Genomic DNA, 19257 nt, shown 5'->3' with positions numbered 1-19257 from the left:
CTTCCGCTCTGAATCTGCTTTCCGAAACAACCCAGGAACTGGTGTCATGACATCCAAACCTGGCACTCTGCGTTGTTGAAGGCTACACAACCTAGAGTTGGTTAACACAACAAACCACAGGTTCAAACTCTGGGTTGTTTAACTCTCAGTAACCCAGAATGCTGGGTTTGGGCATCACAACTAACAACCCAGGAACAGGGCATTCCTAGTTGTTTAGCAAAGTGGATGCAAAGCAGAAGTGGTGAGCACACAGGAAGCAGCATGCTCATTTGTGCTTGGTCCTGAAAATCCATGGTTGTCATTATGTGTGTTCCAGGCCTATGCCTGTGGGGTCACAGCCAGGAGGAAATAAGAACACAATCCAGAAAGGCAAATAAGAATGACATGGCTCACTTCAAACAAGTTTATTATTTGTAGAACAAAAAGTTGCACATGTGGACAAAGACAGAAACACAGTTAAAAAAAATAGGTTCACAAATTATATACAAGGAAATTCAGTGGTTCAACAATCCTGTAAAAAGCAGTAACATACATATATCAGGTTTGCTCATCTTTTTTTAAAACTGAAACGCAACACAAATTTAAAATAAAATTGTGGTCTGAGATTCATTTTAAGCTTTCCTTAATTCTGCCAACTTTAAAAACTTCCTCCTTCCCCCTGGCCAAAAAAGTGCTCATACGTCAGATGTTATTAACACGTGTGTACGAAGGTGAAAAGCCCTGCACTAAGTAAGCTACTCCCCTTACTTTTGAACCTATCACATTCAAGACTCAAACATTGCCAGACAATTTGCTATCTGATGACATAAAAACAGCCAAAACTTACAAAAATAGTACTCAATTGAAAGCAGCCAACTTCAAAATCAGAAAATATGCACATGCACACTATTTGTTGTTTTTAAAGGTGCCTATATGAGAACTGAATATTTGCTTGAGTTATATACAAAATATTCTCTGTATAAAAAGGTTAGACCTCACCAAAATTCTGTATGCACACGCACACTGCAGTGATCAGACAGGCTGATTTACAGCCTGACCTTTAAAAGAGATGGCCTAGCATAGCCCTGCTGAAGTGACTGGAGCAACACAGTTCAAGGACTATGACTGTAGTCCTGCATTTAAGGCAATAAATGTTCCTGTTGCTTCTGTTTTAAACATTCACTGAGCTGAAAACACAGCTCAGCATGCAGTGATACCATAATCTGAACTCTAATGTACAACTAGTGCTATTGCAATTTGTGAAATAGTTTACTCTCAGGTGTACGGTTTTGATCTATGCTTTGTAGCTAATTATTATGGCTGCTGTCTACTGAGGACAGGTACACATCAATTCCAGAATGGAGATGCTATTCATTTGTTCAGAATGGTCTGAGCAGGGCCAGAGTAGCACAATCTGTCTCTATGGCAGAAATGAAGACCTAAACATAAAATGGATACATCTGTTCTGAAACAGCCCTGGCTCATGCAAACATCTCACGCACATGGTCTGCTTATGTGAATGGCACAGTGTGGAAGAACAGTACTCACAAAAGATGTTGTGGCAATTTTTATGAGCAGACATTCCTGCAATCTCAGGAGACTCTTCTCCAGGATGTTTCTGCTGTGTCATCCCAAGTACTCTTCAACCATGTTAAACTGATTGCATGAGCAGGAGACTTGTGTGAGCTGTTTGCACAAACTGAAGCCATTTCAGAATCAGCCATCAGCTCTCAAAAACCTTTCTGAAGCCTTGCAATCTAAAGACATATTGCTACAGTTCAGAACCAAGCCAGTTTGAGAACATTAACTATGAACAACCAGTTCATTTAAAACACAGAACGGAAACACAACAGAAATGGAAAATGACAAACGAAACAGCCTGCAATGTCTTACATGTATTAGTAGATGTTACAAACTGGTCTTTGATATGCTGACACTGTGTGGGGGAGAGAATCCCAAAATCAAACTTAGAAACATTCTGTCTTAGAGACAATGGGTTGTATGCATTCTTAGTCCTACTCAGAGCAGACCCATTGAAATGAATGGGACTTACCTTCATCTTGACCAACTTAAGTCCCATTCATTCCAATGGGTTTACTCCAAGGACTAACAATGAGTACAACCCAAGGTTTGAAATGCATTATATGTACTCAGATGCATATATGAGTGTGCATTTGTACTGTATATATTTACATACATATACACAAAACCACCCTGATGCTTTTAAAAGGCCATATCAAGAAACAGACGATATGGATTCAAGCATTTGTTCTAGAATATACTTCAATTGTACGAAGAAACCAAATCTCTTTATATGGTTTAGAGCATATTGACAAAAACATCCTGTTACTAGCATTATGTTAAATAGGTGGTTTTATAAGAGTCCTTAATAATGAAGTACATATCTAAAAGTAAGACAAAAAGAAGTTAAGTGAGCTTTGATTCACACGCGCAAAGCTGTATGTTACAAGTACTTTTTATAATCCAGAATGGGAATAAGTAGCAAAATGTTATAAATCTCCAAGAACACCGAGCACCTACTATATCAGCTTAAAAAAATAGATTTTTCCAGGATGAACGAAGTGAATGCATTGTCCCTTTTCTCTGACCCCAACCCTCCCCCCGCCCCATTCACATTTATCTTTTTCCCCTCTTGTTTCCAGCTGGAGGTTTCTTTAGCTGGAGAAGTTGTCCTCCTGTGCCAAAGCTTGCAGAGGCTGGATTGGACACTCCAAATGTCAGGCCAGCAGATGCTGTGATGCCAGGGTTGCTGAAGTTAAACCCAGATGTGCTCGAACTGCCAAAGCCTTGTAGGGAGGGGAAAATATTTCAAAGTGAGAAGATGCTGTGACTGCATTAGTTTACCTGGTTCAATCAGAGATAAGCTACTTTTGAGTTTTAAGTGTGAAACTGTAGTCCTATATTACATAGCCACTATTTCAGGGAGGCCAATGTAAATTAATGTTCTATTCATTTAAGCCAGGCATGGGAAGACTTCAGGCTTCCAGGATCTACTACTTCACCTCCTGAGCCATACACTGGGATGACCTGCATATACAAGTAAAAATCTGATCCAACTACCAATGATGAATTCTAACAGCTTGACTTAGAAAAACAAACACCTTTTATTATTGCCAGTGTTAAACAGCAGGGAGTCAGAAAACCTAGCAAATCTACTGTAAATCATTCAGCAATATACTGTCTACCAATCCTGGTTGTACAGGATGCCAGGTTATAATTTGCTTTAAGGGTTACATTTCAACATATTGCAGTCATTTAAGGTCTTACAAACCTAATAGGGTAGGAACAGTATCCTACTGCTGTTAAAATTTCACTCTTGGGCACTAGTGCTACTATAGTGGTTGGTACCAACATAACTCTGATGCGAGAACTTGTCTACACTACCAGTGTAGCCAAGGGCATTTGACATTACAAAAAAAATGCAGCAAAAGGAACTGTGGCGGGAAAAGTTATACCACTTTGAAGAGGAGCAAAATTCCCAGCTACAGTTGAAAGATGTGAGGGCTGAACTCCTGGATTAATTCCCATTTCTCCCATCAAGAATGCTTTGTGGAGTTCAAAGCTGGTCAGTCTCTGTCTATTCTTCTAGCACACAAGGTGACATGCATATTCAGTGAGCCTATTTCTCCCCTCCCCCCCGCCAACACTCCCATTTTGACTTGATTTGATTTGACTTTGCTCAGTGCAATACATTCATACTAAAACCTGCATAAATGCTGCTGTTTCAAGGAGGTGAAATTCTGCATTCCTCCAAAAAGAGCAGGGAAAAAAGCTCTAGAAGGGTGCCAGACAAATTCCACACATACACCCTGAATTGGCATAGGCTAGAGTCCTGGACACAAAGAAAACTCTGAAGTGGTCATCCGGGGGCGTGGGGGGGAGAATGCAAGTCAGAACCATATGTGCTGTTAGCGAAAACCAAGGATAAAAAGCAGTGCATTAGAATGAAGAGGTGAGAAGGAGCCCCTCTACCATTTAGATGAAAACAAATCCTTGATCTGAGCAATGTGCCTTATTTCGACTAGGTGTATGTCTGCCCTGACTCCACTTGGGAGACTGAGGTTCTAGTAAAAAACCCCAAAGTATATCTCAGAATCCTGAAGTCTGCCTGTTCCTGGTTTGAGCTATCTTAAAGGAATGGTGGTGTCTGCTACTGAATATCAAATCTGCAACCACCTTTATTCTTTTTTTACAGTGCAGGTGGGTCTGTAGTAAGGGTGGTTAATTCTACAGGTGCAGTTTGGTCTTTATACTGCAAAACCCTTAAGCACATTTCAACAGCAGTTTCAATATCTTGCAAGAGGATGCCCTTATCCTAAGGCATGTTCAACTTGGGACATACAATGGCCCGGTTTTCATGTAACGATAAACCAGGTAAGTTCCATAATCGGGTTGCCACCACCAAGAAGGCCTCACTGGCTGATCTTAAAGCAGGGATTGGGCAGTACTGGGAGAGGGACTCCTTTAAGTACTTGGGTCCTAAGACACTTAGGGCTTTGTACACAACTACCAACACCTTGAATTGCACCTGGTAGTTCACAGTCAACCAGTGCAGTGTTTTAACAATCGGTATCATGTGATCCCACTTAATACTCTGGCAGCCACATTCTGCACCAGCTGCAGGTTTTGGACTGTCTCCAAGGGTAGCTCCACACAGAGGGTGATGCATTAATCTAAGTGTGAGCTTATCAGAGCATGAATCATGAAAGTCAGGCTATCTGGGTCCAGGAACTGCTGTAGCCCTGTAGCCAAGGGCTGGCCTGGGCATAAGCACTCCTCACCCCTGTGGCCACCTGTGCATCTTGTGACAACCTATAAATTGAAGACCCCCAGACTACATACCTGTTCCTTCAGGGGGAATGTAAGCCCATCGAGAACAGGCCTTAATTCCTGGAACCAAGAACCACCTACCCATACCACCTGTGTCTTATCAGGATTCAACTTCAGTTTATTATTCACTTTAATGCACAAGGTGTTGAAGAATCTAAGCAAGCTAAACATGTTTTGTTAAAACAAAGTCATGTAATGCCTTCAGTGGTAACAATGTATTACAGCATAAGCTTTCATGGACTAAAGTCCACTCCAACAGATGCATGAAGTATTCTCACAGTTGGCAGATATATACACACTTGTGTAGAGGGGGATGAGGGTGCAAATTAGGGTTAAATGAAAAGGTTGCCATTCTCCAACAGAGGAATTTCAAGGAGAGATTCCAACAAGAAATAGCTGAATTAGGACTAATAATGAAATTTGATTCTGTTCATTTGGGTCTGAAAAGAGATAATGGTTTCCTATCCCACTAGGAAGGTTAATTTAGAAATGCTAAGATGATTGTGTTATCAACGATTCCTGCTATTATGAATTATCACTTACTGTCACATCCGGGTTGTTGGTTTATTCGCATTTCATTTAACCCCTCAGTTTATATTTTTCTATCTACATCCATGTGTAAATATCCTTACCTGCCAACTGAGGATAACATTTCATGTATCTGATGAAGTGGACTCTAGTCCATTTGCTTATGCCATAGCAAATTTGTTAGTCTTCAAGGTGCCACAAGGCTGCTTGCTGTTTTTTCTGCAATAGACTGACAAGGATAACCCTCTGGTGCTTTGTTAAGTTAACCAACTGCTTAATTTATTACTTTAAAGAAGCAAAAAGCAGAAAAAATGTCACAGGTTTATGAGAATGATGGTGGAGAAATCGGTTTCTCTAGCAAAAAGATCTGTAAGTGCTGGTGTGGAATATGACTGTTTTAGATTAGCAATAAATGAGCTGGTGGCAATGAGTTATTTTGCCCAATTGAAACAAGCTAGAATTGAAACTGCACTGGACCAAAAAGTATGGCGATATAAGTATGGCTTGTTAAGAATATAAGAACCACCATGCTGGATCAGACCAAAAGCCTACCTAGCCCACCATGCTGTTTGTACAGTGGCCAGCCAGATGCCCATGGGACACCCACATGCAGGACATGAGTGCAACAACGCTCTTCTTGTTCTGTTCCCCATCAAATGGCATACAGAGGGATACTGCCTCTGATCCTGGAGGTAATATACAGCCATCGTGACTAGTAGCCTTATCCTCCATGTATATCTGATCCCCTTTTAATGCCATTCAAGTTGGTTCCCTGTCTATATAAAGCTAGGAAAGCCATATTGCAAACTGTGCCAACTGTGTTCAAATATTTAACATTTTCTTATTTGGATATGTTTGATCCAGTTTTTGAATGTGTAATTCAAGAGTGCTCATTTAACTTCAATCTTTCAAGTACTCCAACCTCAGCCTTTAGATCAGGAACAATGAACTTTAGTTTTTTGGGTTTTTTAAGAACAAGTCAGCCTTCACATAACTGTCAACTATCATGCTGAGAGAAACTGTAGCTGGCCTCAGTACTGATTAAATTTAAGACATTTCTAGAAAGCCAAGAAATAAAATGGAACTGAGGTCTGGAAACATTACACCTTGCTCAGGGAGAGACTGGTCAGGACCGAGAGAGTTTAGATGAACCCAGTGGCTTGGGCATGCCCAGTAAGATCTTTGACTTTTCTCTGTTAAGCAGTTGATCCCCATGCCATACCAAACGATGCTTTTCAAATTTTCCTCAGTTTCAAAAGAGATTTGCCATGCAGCATTCAGGGGCCAATGTCTGAGAAACACAAGCCCAGATTTCCCTTGGGCCTGTGGAACAAGGAAGGTGGTTCTATGGATCCAGGTTGCTGGACCTGCAGAAGGTGTCTGAAGTTCAAAAACATTTTTCTTTTTGTATTCATTATCCTTTCACAGGTGAGTGTGTCTAATGCATGGGTAAAGCAACCTGAAGTCCTCCAGAGTTTTGGACTACAACTCCCATAAGTCCCAGCCAGCATGGCCAATGGTCAGGAATTATGGGATTTGTAGTCCAAAAAATGTGGAGGGCACCAAGTTGCCTACCCCTGGTCTGATACCATTCTAAATTGGTATTTGACATAAACTCAAACAAATTTGAATTTAATGACCAAGATGGATGCCACGAGTTTGGTACTGACAACTTAGATACCTTAATATTCAGAATAGAACAAACCTGCACTAAGGCTTCCTGAAGGCTTATTTGTGGCTCCAAATCCAAATGATGGTGCACCTGTGGCACTGCTTCCAAAACCAGAGCTACCTGCAAACCCTAGTGGAACAGTAGTGAAGACAGGGAACACAAGTTAAGGTACACACAAGGCTGGATTGCTTTAAATAAATTGGCCTTCCAACATGACTCTTCGACTGATCTCAATCATCTAACTGCCTGCAGCATTAAGAATCCTTGATCCTGAATTGCAAATGACAGGTTAAAGAAGGTTTACCTCCACAAGACCCCACTGCTAACTGGGTGTGTTGATTTAAATCAGGAAGAAAAAAGGTCAGTTTAAATTACTGATTTAAACCAAGTTTCCTCATTGATACTTCTTCAACTATTTCCTAAACAATGCTGCAAATCTCACCACTAAACTATGTTAATTTACAATTAGAGTATTTTTTTCAGTGGTTCATTCTTACAGCCAGGCCTTGCATCTATTTGTTACATGGTATACATTTTGCACGCTTCCCTATAAGGCAGGAGCAGGCAAACCCTTGGGCCTGTGGGCAGACTTGGAATTTGAGAACCTGTCCTGGACACAACCATAAAATGGCTAACATGGGTGGGCACAGCTAGTCACAAAGGACAAGTAACCTGCCCAGAGGCATTCATGGAAAATTAAAATGGCAGCACTTAGCTTTGAAGCAATCCCAGATGCCACTAAGAAAATATATAAATATTTTTGAAATAAAAATTGGGAGGAGTACTGTGTCTGAGCAGGCACCAGGGAAGGTGTCTGGGGGGCACATTGGTGCCCACGGACACAACGTTGGCTACCCCTACTATAGACGGATTGTCTTTAAAATATTCCCATATAGAATCTTTCCTACAACCAACAGCCATGACCGTTTGTGAGATTAAATATGGGAATATAAGGACCTGCACATTGAACAATTTTGTCTTCTTTCCAATGTTGCTCCTTTCTGCTGCACTCTGCCTTGGCACAGCCCCCCCCCCCCCCAAAAAAAGTAGCAAACAAAATGAAATGCCCATGTCTCATAGGTTGACGCAGGGCCGGATTGTTACTGGGCAGATTAGAGCAGTTTATCTTCATGAACGGTATCTGACACGCCTGTGCTTGGGAGGTAGAGTGTAAGCGTTCATATTGAGAAATGAGCAAACTTAAGAGGTGGAGCTTACTGTCCCCAACTCCCATTGGTTAAAATGGCCATCACCTCACCAGAAACTTCAAGGAGACAAGCTCCATACCCACCTCCTGCTTCCGTGACATAGATGTGGCAGCTTACAATGCAAATAGTTATACTCAGGAGCAAGAGAGTTTGGCTTACCCCTCCATTCCTGGGAACTATGTGGGAAAGCAAATGGTAGATGCCTGAGAACACATCTGGTGTGTGCTTTGGGTTGGAGAGGCAAGTCACATATTCTAATTAAAATCAGGGAAAGGGACAAGTAACTTACAGCTCACCTGCTGAACCGAGTACTCCAAATCCTTTTGTGGGGTGGGCTGAGGGGGTAAATTATGACTGAAATATAACCAATATGGATTCTGCTGCTCATGTGATGTTTAAAAAAGATGTAATATGCCTTCAACAAAGTTTCTTGCATCTCTCCGTTTGCTACTCTAGTACTTATTCCTAAATCTTGTAGCTAATCTTGACTTCTTTAAAGGTGGGGTATCTATATCAGTGCTTCTAGGTATATTTCTCATAGTTTTAGGTTTGGTTTGTCAGTCTATATCTGTACACATACACACACACACACAAACACACATGTACAGGCTGAATGTGTGCTCAAATAGCTGTGCACATAGGCTTTAAACACAGGGAGAGGCAAAATGGTTGTTTTTCCAAGAATCATGCTGTGCTTTGTCAATTTGGAAATTTGTCAGTGTAGCAACGGAACACTTGACATTGCTGGGGCTACTCAGAATATCCACAGTGATGTATCGTTTGAAAGAAAAAGGCTCCTCATGCTTGTCCAACATCATGAGAAAGTTAGCACCTCCCTAGAAGTAGCACTAATTTTACATACATACATACATCTCAACAATAGGACCTGGGATTAAGTATAGGTTGTTGCATCACCCAACTCCCATAATAGATCCCAAAATGTACCACAAAAGTGAGAAAAGCTGGTACAGCAATATGCTAATACAGTGAAACTCTTTATCTGGATCAAGTATTAGTTCTCAAATAAATCTTCTCCACCAGGATTAAGGCACACATCAAAATATATCTATGTAAACATAAAACACAAGACTAAATACATACTACAGGCAATTACTCATTCCTATAACCGGAAATGCCTGGTTTATAAGCAACTAGATGTATTCCAGGTATGATAAAAGACTTTGGGATCTTACACAATCAAAAAGGTGTCCCCAATAGAGATGCAGTAAGTGAAGGAAGGAAAGGTGAGAGGGCTAAAAAGGGCACATTTTCCCCATTCTCTCAAGTTGTGCTTACATCTGCAATGGGCTTTCTAACCAAAATTGGAGGCTGAGAATATAGAATCAGAAGCTGGTAGTAATTTCAAATCAACATGGAATATAGGGGCGTGGCCCTGTGTATTTAGCATAAAGCATGTAGGGATTTAGTTCTGCCAGTGAATTGTGCTACCTAGTTAAATTCAGGAAGTGCTGTATAGTAGTAATTCAGTGAAACATTAGAAAAAAATTAAAGTGTACCTCCAAGGCTTGAAGAGCCTAAGCCACTTGACTGCAAGCCAGTGCCAATACCTGAACCGAATGGCGTTCCAAAACTAATTCCCAGAGTCGGCTGTGGCCCTGGTATAAAAAAAAAAATGAAAACAAAGCTTGCCTTACTCTTTTGCAATAAGAGATCCGTGACGTAAACCCTTGCATTAAAAAAGTATACCACAGCTTACCAAATGCTTTTAAAAGCGCCCCAGCTTTCATTCGAATTCCTCCCCAAACTATCTGTGTCTAAACTGGTAAGTTTAAAAATGCAATACAAGATGAAGCTATTGATAAATCTAGTATGTTATGCCCAAACATGAGACCATAGTTTTATGACAACTCAGCATGTCATTTTGAGTTAGAATTTCTGCTCCTTGATGGGACTATAATCTGAACATCCTACAAGAAGCTGTTCTTTAAAAATCAAGTTTTATACTATGTGATTAAAATAATCATGTTACCAATATCTGATATTAAATACTCATTTAAATATTTTATCCATTTTTTAAAAAAACAAAGTGAAACAAGTGGATAACACACAAGACAATGACTTTGTTTTATTAAATTTATTGTTCATTTTAGAGCAAGTCAATTACACAGTAACATGACAACTCAAACTGGTTCACACAAAAATGATAGTTACTGAGTTGTTAGAATTTTGCTACATTTACAACAATTTTTGCCTGTTTAAATAAACATTTACAGAAAAGGCACAGTTGTGTACCTTACCCAATACATTCAAAAGTTTCAGATTCAGACATTTCTAACATCATTTAGAATACTGGAGACAGTGGTTTCCCTACAAACGCACACTGCCAAAATCCTTTTTTAATATCACAAAATTAAATGTATAGCCTTAGCCCATTGTTCTGTGCAGGGGGGAAAAAAACTATTACTAGCCCCTCATTATAAATAAGTTGCAACAAAAGATCTGGAGGTTAATCTAGTAACTTATAAAAGCTATTTAACAGTTTTCACAGTACAATCTGTATTCCAATGTTTAGGCACAGCAATCAGTGCATTAGTTAAACTTGAAGGATTTGTCAAGTTCAATACTGTGCCTGCCTATCCATATTTGTATATTCCTGCCATGCTAACCGCCAAGGCTACAATGCAGTAGATGCTGTTCTCAACTGCTGTTCCAATTAAAATGGAGGAATACATAGCAGCACTCATTGGTGCTATAGCAGCCTCCTAAAGATAAAAGTCTTGTTGACCCATTTGAATCCCGTGGTGCTAGTACAGGATGCATCAAAATGGTAGCATGTTTACCAGCAACTGTTTTATCAAAAAATCTCTTCAGGATTCTGGGGTTCTCAATTTTCTTTCTGGATATTGATATTCTCTATTAGACATCCCCAAGTTTCTCTGCCTCATTATTGCATTACAGTACATTTATCTACCATGACTGCAGTTTTAAAGAAAACAAAATGAAATGAAATCTTAGTGACAATTTGTAGGCTGTGTTGTACAGGTCAGAAAATACCAATGGTCCCCTTCTGGCCTTGTAAATATATAAATAGTTGAGATTCAAGTTCTCACAAATGCTAATCAAACAGATAACCAAATATCAAGCAAAAGGCACTGTTTTTCATTACATCTTTTGCAAGGAACATCTCCACACCTTAGGTGATCCAATGCAAAAATGAGGTTTTTATATTCAAGACAGCATTAAGCTAAAAGGGCAACTAGAGCTGTGAACTTGTAACTTAGCACTTATTTTGACAAGCTGAGGTTCTACCTGCATCCCACGTATGCACTATATACCAATTAAACTTTCTGGGTTAAATCCAGACTAAGTTAGCTAAACTTAATTCTTATTTGAAATCGATGGAAACTAAGTAGTCATGACTAATCCACTGAAATCAGTGGGATTCAGGCTCAACTAACTGAGCCTGGATTTAACTTTTATTATTTTATAGAACAAATGTTGCACTTACAGATAAAAACTGGATGTAAACAAATATACTCTCTACCTAGCAGCTCCCTTAAAAAGCTTCCAGTCCAAAGTCAGGCTTCTAACAACAAAAAGTGTCCAGTGTTCTCGCTTTAAAAGTGTTATCAGTTTTCCATCTGAGAAGGAGGCACATTGGTGGAAGACGTTTAAACAGTTTGATGACACCACAGTCCTCCAAGTCAAGTTTGCATTTAAGCATGCTTTTTAAACTTTTAAAATAGTTCAAGCCAGACCAATATTCAAGTTACAGGAAAACAGGATTTCATGGTTAAAGCTGACAATTTTCAACTCAACAGCAATCTCAAATTAGTACCAGAAAACCAAGTCTGCACCAAAGCCAAGGAACTTCTACTTTAAAAGTCAGGTATGTGTACATAATTTAGATAATGCTAGAGATCGTCCATGCCAAAACATATAAGTAAACATTGTCACCTTTGGATAACATGTTATGAATCATTTAAACTATAATTAGCTGCAGCAATCTCTTTAAAATTTATATATATATATATATATATATATATATATATATATATATATATTTGCCCTAAAGAGCACGTTCAGTTTAATAAATAACTCACTGCTACCAGGGCAAACCTATGTATGCTTACGCAGAAGCAAGTCCCACTGTTTTCGGTGGGGCTTACTCTCTAGTAAGTGTGTTTAGGAGTGCAGCATAAGGGCGCAGTGAGAGTAAACATCAGCAAGATTCCTTACTAGGCTTGCCAGATATCATTGCTCAAGTCTTTCCAGTGAAAATAATGGTGCAAACCCAAATTGTCCAGATCTAACCAGGTATCTGGCTCAGTAACGTGAGTTAAACCTAATTCAGCCTTCCCCAACCTGGTGCCCTCCATATGTGTTAGCCTGGGAACTGTGGGAGTTGCAGTCCAATAACCTGGAGGGCACCAGGTTGGGAATGCTGCCTTAGTTTAACCTCAATTGTATTGGCAAGATATTGGATTTTAACCACAAAACTATCTCAAGCACATGATCCGCTTTAGTGTCAACTTGGACAAATAGTTGTCCCAACAAATAATTTAAATTGTAAATTGACCTTGGCAAGGTCAAAGGACATAATAAAGCATTAAGTGCTAGAAGGCATTAAAGCAGAGCTAAGGTAAGCAAACTAAATCATCATTACTCAGTCAGTAGCAACATACACTTAAGGTTGTATCTATACTAAACTAATTTTGCCTGAATAATTGTTGATGACACAGCTATCAAGGTAGTAAGAGTGAAATATGTCTGTACGTTCATTTTTAGGTTACCCAAACTTGGCTAGGCAGCTTTAATACAGCCTGCGCTGAGCGTAATGCTAGATGCTGGTCTACAGCAGAGCAAGCACCATCTCCCAGGCAGTGGTTTACAATTAAGAAAATGTTTAGAGCTGGCAAAACTCATGTTATTTTAACACTGAATATTTGACTTGTGATTTTTTTATTTTTTTTAACTATGGTCTCTGCCATACTTCAGAGAAAGTTACTTTTCTACTGTAGGGAAACTCCCCTCTACAACATGAACACAAGAGTCTTCACTTATACCAAGCCACACTAACATCAAGTTACAACGTATTATTTTAAAAACAGACAACAAGACTGCAAGTTAGGCTCATAGAATGGGCAATACTCCTCTTCCTTACTCTGTGGTGACCTCAGCAGAATGAAAAACGGACAAAAGTCCATAACACAGTCACTGCATATGAACCATTGGTCCATCTAGTGCTGTATTGTCTAGTTTGGCCGGCGGTGACTCTCCAAGGTCTGAGGCAGAGCACTGCTACCAACATTCCTTCCATCTGCGACTGAATTTGGGGCCTTCTGCATGCAAAGCATGGGTCCAACCACTTCACTATTGCCCTTCCAAATTTTGACAACTGTTCTCATATTCACAGTATGTACAACTAAACAATTCAGGATACTCTGTTACGCCATATTATCTGCAAGGTCAAATTAATAACTTATCTTTGAAATTTTATATTTTCATAGCCTTATAAAATATCCAAGTGATGACAGAAATTCATCAAATATTAGCTTACCCATTCTCTCCCCTTTGCACTAGGAAAAAGACAAAAGGTTGGATCTGAAAGGTGCCTTTCTGCATGCATTAGACACCTTCCATTCACAGAAACGATTCTAAACTTTGCATTACAGAATTGTTTGAGGAAAATGAAACTAAATCCAAAGACAATCTTACATTACGTACACATTAGAATAGGAACAGAGCTACAATTATTCTACTAGCATTGTATAGCACTAGCAAGTGTTTGTTCCACTCATGGGGTGGTATCCAATTAACCCCTCCTTCTGCCAATGGAGTGGCTTCTGTCAACAGAACAGGGAGGGGCAATTGGACCTTCCCCCCTGCTTACCCTTAAGATCTTCTCTGGATGGTTGGGGGCAGTGGGGGGATGACAACTCTGGAGCAGTTGGGGGGATGCAGTGGGCTGCAAGGGGAGGAAAGTCTGTTTGTCCAAGATTGGATTTTGTCCATGATTCTTTGGATCATTGGCAGCAATTCATGACATATTCAGTGAAAGCAATGTACCCCAATTAATGGTTCCCTGAAATCAATGGATATTCTTACATTTAAGAAAGGGTATTTAGGATTGCGAATCTTGGCAGAGAAGTTTCTGCCAAGATTCATGAGACTTCACGTCAAGTTCTGTTCCCTTACTTAGTAATGTGTCATGCAGACTAATAACTTTAATAACTTTTGAGAATGATTTTAACAGTTACAGAAGTATGGTTCTGGTAGTTACAGACCACTAAACATGTTCCATAATTACCAGAACCTTAAGCTCCCTCTGTATAAAAACTGTAAAAAAGCATTCCAAACTTGTTTGTCACATGCTTATAGCAAAAGGTTAAAATTATAGCAGATTCAAAGATATTGCTACAGTAAACCTAGAAGGATGTACTAGTCCTTTCATTCTTCCTATGTTCTATTTCGATTCATCTATTCTAGGATTCAGCTGTCAACACCTACTATATGTCAAAACTGGAAAAACCCTGTAGATCCCATTACTGAACAGCAGTATCTCAATTAATGACTCTCTAGGTAGTAAGTTATGCACGCATGTACGATGTTGCTTTTTGCCAAGCACCACAAACATAAAGGTGCACCTGAAGCAGGGCAGAAAGACCCAAGGGAATTCTCAGGTATGTCTAGAACATTACTAGAGCACAGAGCTGAGTTCCTCAAGCTGGATTGTGACTCAGACAACAAAGTAGCCAGGTTTCCAGGTCTCTCTAAATGTGACCTGCAGAACTCCTTGGAAGGGACACACCTTAAGCTTCTAACTTCAAGCACCTAGGTTAGCCGATAAAGAGTATTTTTTTAAAGAGGAAATCAACATCTTTCCCCTCAGTTGCTTCATTTCTACCCATGCTTAGTTTCTGGTGAATACCACCTCAAAAGCAGCTTTTTTATTCTTCTTTATATACACAATTTTGAACACCGACTACGTTTAGCATCTTCCTGCTGAATCTGTTAAAAAAATAATGGCCCTTACGATCTTTTACCTTGAGGCATATTTAAAATTACAAAGTGCAATGTAAAAAAAAATTATAATTTTCCATGAGGAAAACAAATTTGATTTAGGATTTCCCAACAAATTAGAAAAGTTTATACAACCGTATCATAATTTTTGAAAGACTTTATCCTATGCGTATTCAGCGGTGACAAAGACTCACATTCCAATGGGTAGAGTAACACAGTAAACAATATTACAAATAAAATGACAAGATTAAATACTGGGTGTATAATTATTGCTAAGTCTATCCTGCATTTTCTATTACCTAAGTTTTGATGAACTGTTACTCACAATTTTTAGATTTCCAAAACAAAGGAAGACCTTATATAAAACATCATACAAGCTTACTATTTTTCAAACACTAAAAGCTATAACTTGAATGCACTCAGACCTGTAGCAGGCTGTTGCTGCTGTGTAAGTGTTGCAGCCATGGCAACGGCTGCTGCATTTGGTATGTTGCTGAAAGGAGTAGGTCCTGTTGTAACACGTGGGGCAGTCTGCCATTTCTTCGCTTCCACTCGCCTTGCCTCAAACACGTCCACAGCATCTGCCAAGAAGGTTTTTCTGAAACCAAGATATTGGTCTTTGAGCATCTGAAGAGAGACAAGGAAAGCTACTTTAGTCCATTACATCTGACCTTGCAAGTTTCAAGTTCTGTCCAATTCTGACAACTACAAGGAGATACTGTAAACTGGAACACAAGCCCTCAAAGATATAAGTGGAGTAAATTGAGAAGAGATTCAGAGTGCTGTATTTTATTTAAAATATTTATATCCTACCTTCTCATAAGCTCAAGTTGGCTTATAAACATTAAAGCGAACAGGCAAACTCATCCAATTCTTAGGCTTTCAGTGGGATATGAGATCTTTTGACAGCCATTCACATGCCGCATTGCTGTTTTATCTTGGTTAATTGTACATATTGCATTTTATTATATTGTGCTTTATTAAAAGATCATCTTCAGTGGTCCTTTTCCATGAGCCCCTGCCAAAGGACGTGAGGTGGGTGGCTACCAGGAAGAGAGCCTTTTCTGCCGTGGCACCCCAGCTGTGGAATGAACTCCCTAGAGAGGTTCACCTGCACTCCTTTCAGTGCCAAGTGAAGACCTTTTTATTTTCCCAGCATTTTAGAATTCTAGTCTTTTAGCTCTGCTGTTTTAAATCAGTATTTTAAATCTCTGCACTGCTGCTAGGTTTTATTCTGGCTGTACTTTTACACTGTAGTTTTAAGCTTTTATATTTTATATTGTTTTGCACTGTACCTTGAGGTTTTAATTTTTGTGAAATGCCCAGACAGCTTTGGTTATGGGGCAGTATAGAAATGCAATAAATAAATTATTGTAAGCCACCTTGAGGTGGTTTTATGGCAAAAGCCAAGATACAAATGTTATAAATATATTTTCACAGTAAAACCAACTAGAGTTGCCCTTACTGAAGTGATTGTCGATATCTCACTAAACACAACGTTAATAAAATGTAAGATGTTACTAGCAACAGAAATACAGAAACCATCCTAACTTTCTTTAGTTAAAAATACAAATAAGTGTACACCCAGACCTACTGCATACATCTGGTCACCTCATTCTAAATTAAGACTAAGGTAAAAAAAAAAAAAAAAAACTCTAGCTGTGCTCCAAGAATGACCCTACTCAAGATTTTCAAATACTCTTATTGTTATGAATTTGGCAAGTGGATAGGAAACAGCATCTTACCTTTTTCCATAAAGGTTTTGCTAGCCTAACTATCCAATTTAGGCTCTGAACCACACTGTAGAACTATAGACAGGGTATATAAAAGTTAACTAGGTTTCATAAGCATCTAGCTTAAAAGCCCCTCACGGGAGCCTATTCCATATCAGAAGCCTATTCCATTTTGAAAGAAAAGGGAAGGCCAGGCACATACTGTAATGTAGGAAACAAAGTCACTAGAGGCTGAGTTAGGAGCCAGCACTATTCCACCGACATGCTTCTCCATAAAGAAGCCAGGAATACACCTGCAAAGGATAAAACTTTAGCCATTTAAAGCATTGACAGATACTCATGTCACAATTTGACTTAAAATACATGAACACATGTAGAAACAGATTTTTTACCTTCACATTTTCGTGTACTGATTGGAGTTGTGCAGCTAGAGCTACAAATGTTTGGTAAATTTTCTGCATAGCCATCGATAAATCTGTGAGACAAGGAGATTTGAAAAATCAAGTCCTATTACAATACAATTCATAAGTCATATTAGTGCCAACAATACTTGGGCCATAACTTTTCCCATGTGTTATATAATTTGTCATCAAGCCATCACAAGTATCTTACCACATTAAGGAAGCTGTGGGATTGTCAGACTATGCTGGGGGGAGGGCAGACCACACTTATAAAATAAGGGAGATATACTACTGTTGCTGCTCTATCAGCAACAGATGATTTCTTTTAGATTGCTAAACAGAAGTACCATTTTAAAGCCATCATTTCAGTTAATTCGCACACTTTGAGAAGAATCCTACAAACCCCCTCAAGTTATACCTTATCAAGGCAAACACTAGTAAAATGTGAGCAGACTCAAGCTACACCACACCGGCTCAGTTTTCCAAGCCTCTCCTCATTGAACATTGGTCTGGGAGATCCTGGGTGATCTCACCAAAATAAAAAATGCCTGGGACCTGTGGTGAAGAGACATCTGTGTGAAAGGGTTGCAAGACTAGACAAAGCTTTGGTGGCAGCCCTCTTCTGGATGCAAGAGTCCACTTTCCAGATCCAGGCCAATGTATTAGCATCTATATCATCTTGTTTATAGGGCTTGTGATATTGTTTAGGCCCAGCATTTAGCATCAAGCCAGCCCTGAATGATGTCCAAGTTAATTCAACTTCTTTGGCAATATCTGTCTGAACAGAAATCCCTGCACATTTATGAGATGCTAAAGTTACTGCAGCAATTAAAGGAACATGCAAAATCACTAGCTTTTACCTTGTGGAGTTATATGTGAATTGTTTGCCTGAGTGGCAAGATGATTTTCTAGTTCTTCAATTTGTTGTCTGTACTGCTGCAGTTGTACTTCAAACTGTTCAATCAAGATCCTGAAGTAGCTAGATTAAGTATATTTTAGAACATTTAAGTGATGGGTGTGATTAAATATTAGTACAAAAAATATTCATGTCTACTTGTAAAGATCAAGGATACTAAGGTAACTTTAAGAACTGTTGCCTGAGTTCACTTGTTTTCCTCTTCCCTCATCCTGTTTTCCTTTTGTGTTGTGTCTTTTAGGTTGTAAGCTTGCAGACATGGACTGTCTTGTTTGTTATTGATCTCATATAAGCTGCTCTGGAAGTAGCGTAAAAAGGAGCAGCGAAACAATGCTTTAAACAAATAAATATGGTCTAAGTAGAAGTTGCTAATCACTCCAGAGCACTGGGAAAACTTGTTCCTGGTATATACAACCCCTGTCAACAAGCCAAGGAAACCCTCCCATATCACAGGAAATCTTATTTCTTTTGCAATACTCTAGTGAGAGTTCTAGAACAACTTCAGCAAAAAACACCTTCTAGATGCAAAATAGCACTTTAGATCCAACTCGTATGGAATATATGGGTAAGTACAGAATGCAAGATAGGAACGTCTAAACCTGTACTTACTCTGCTGGTGCTGTGTTTTCATGTTGAAGGCCAGGAGGAGTTTTCTGTGTTCGTAATGCTATTTCAGCATTTTTAAGTTCCTACAAAAGTAGAAGGGGGAAAACTGGATCTTGTAGATTCTTGTTTCAAAGCTCAAAACGCAGAAAGATTTCCATATAAAGTAAGCCTATTTCAGTCAATTATTTATATCAGATAAGTTAACAAATACCTTGAAAAATGAACTTTTTGATGCTAGGGGAGAGAAGTCATTTAAATGCCAGACTACTGGTTTCAGCATGAAGATTCTGGACGGCCATTAAATGCAACTCCAAGTAGCATCCATTACAGAGGTCTAGATACACAGGTGAAGAACAGACCTAGTGAATAATGTTGCAAC

The 19257-nt window shown here is 39.2% G+C and overlaps 1 protein-coding gene across 2 annotated transcripts in view; it reads right to left on the bottom strand.

The window, feature by feature from the left end:
* Positions 1 to 381: 381 nt before the first annotated feature.
* The window catches only part of NUP58 (nucleoporin 58), a 30849-nt gene continuing 11973 nt past the window's right edge, over positions 382 to 19257 (bottom strand). The window contains exons 10-16 of one of the 2 annotated variants that reach the window (XM_084842895.1): positions 18882 to 18961; positions 18217 to 18335; positions 17348 to 17430; positions 15648 to 15849; positions 9756 to 9854; positions 7064 to 7159; positions 382 to 2786 (exon numbers count right to left, since the gene is read on the bottom strand). In XM_084842895.1, the coding sequence (XP_084699021.1) occupies positions 2617 to 2786; positions 7064 to 7159; positions 9756 to 9854; positions 15648 to 15849; positions 17348 to 17430; positions 18217 to 18335; positions 18882 to 18961 (849 nt within the window). In that variant the 3' untranslated portion in view covers positions 382 to 2616. The remainder of the gene's footprint in view (positions 2787 to 7063; positions 7160 to 9755; positions 9855 to 15647; positions 15850 to 17347; positions 17431 to 18216; positions 18336 to 18881; positions 18962 to 19257) is intronic. The other variant, XM_084842897.1, reaches the window with a different exon arrangement.

This window comes from Heloderma suspectum, chromosome 3, assembly GCF_057233095.1.
Source record: "Heloderma suspectum isolate Gila_16-S chromosome 3, 16-S_ref, whole genome shotgun sequence".
Lineage (NCBI taxonomy): Eukaryota > Metazoa > Chordata > Lepidosauria > Squamata > Helodermatidae > Heloderma > Heloderma suspectum.
The sequence above is the reverse complement of the archived record's forward strand: the minus strand, read 5'-3'. Positions and strand labels throughout refer to the sequence as shown.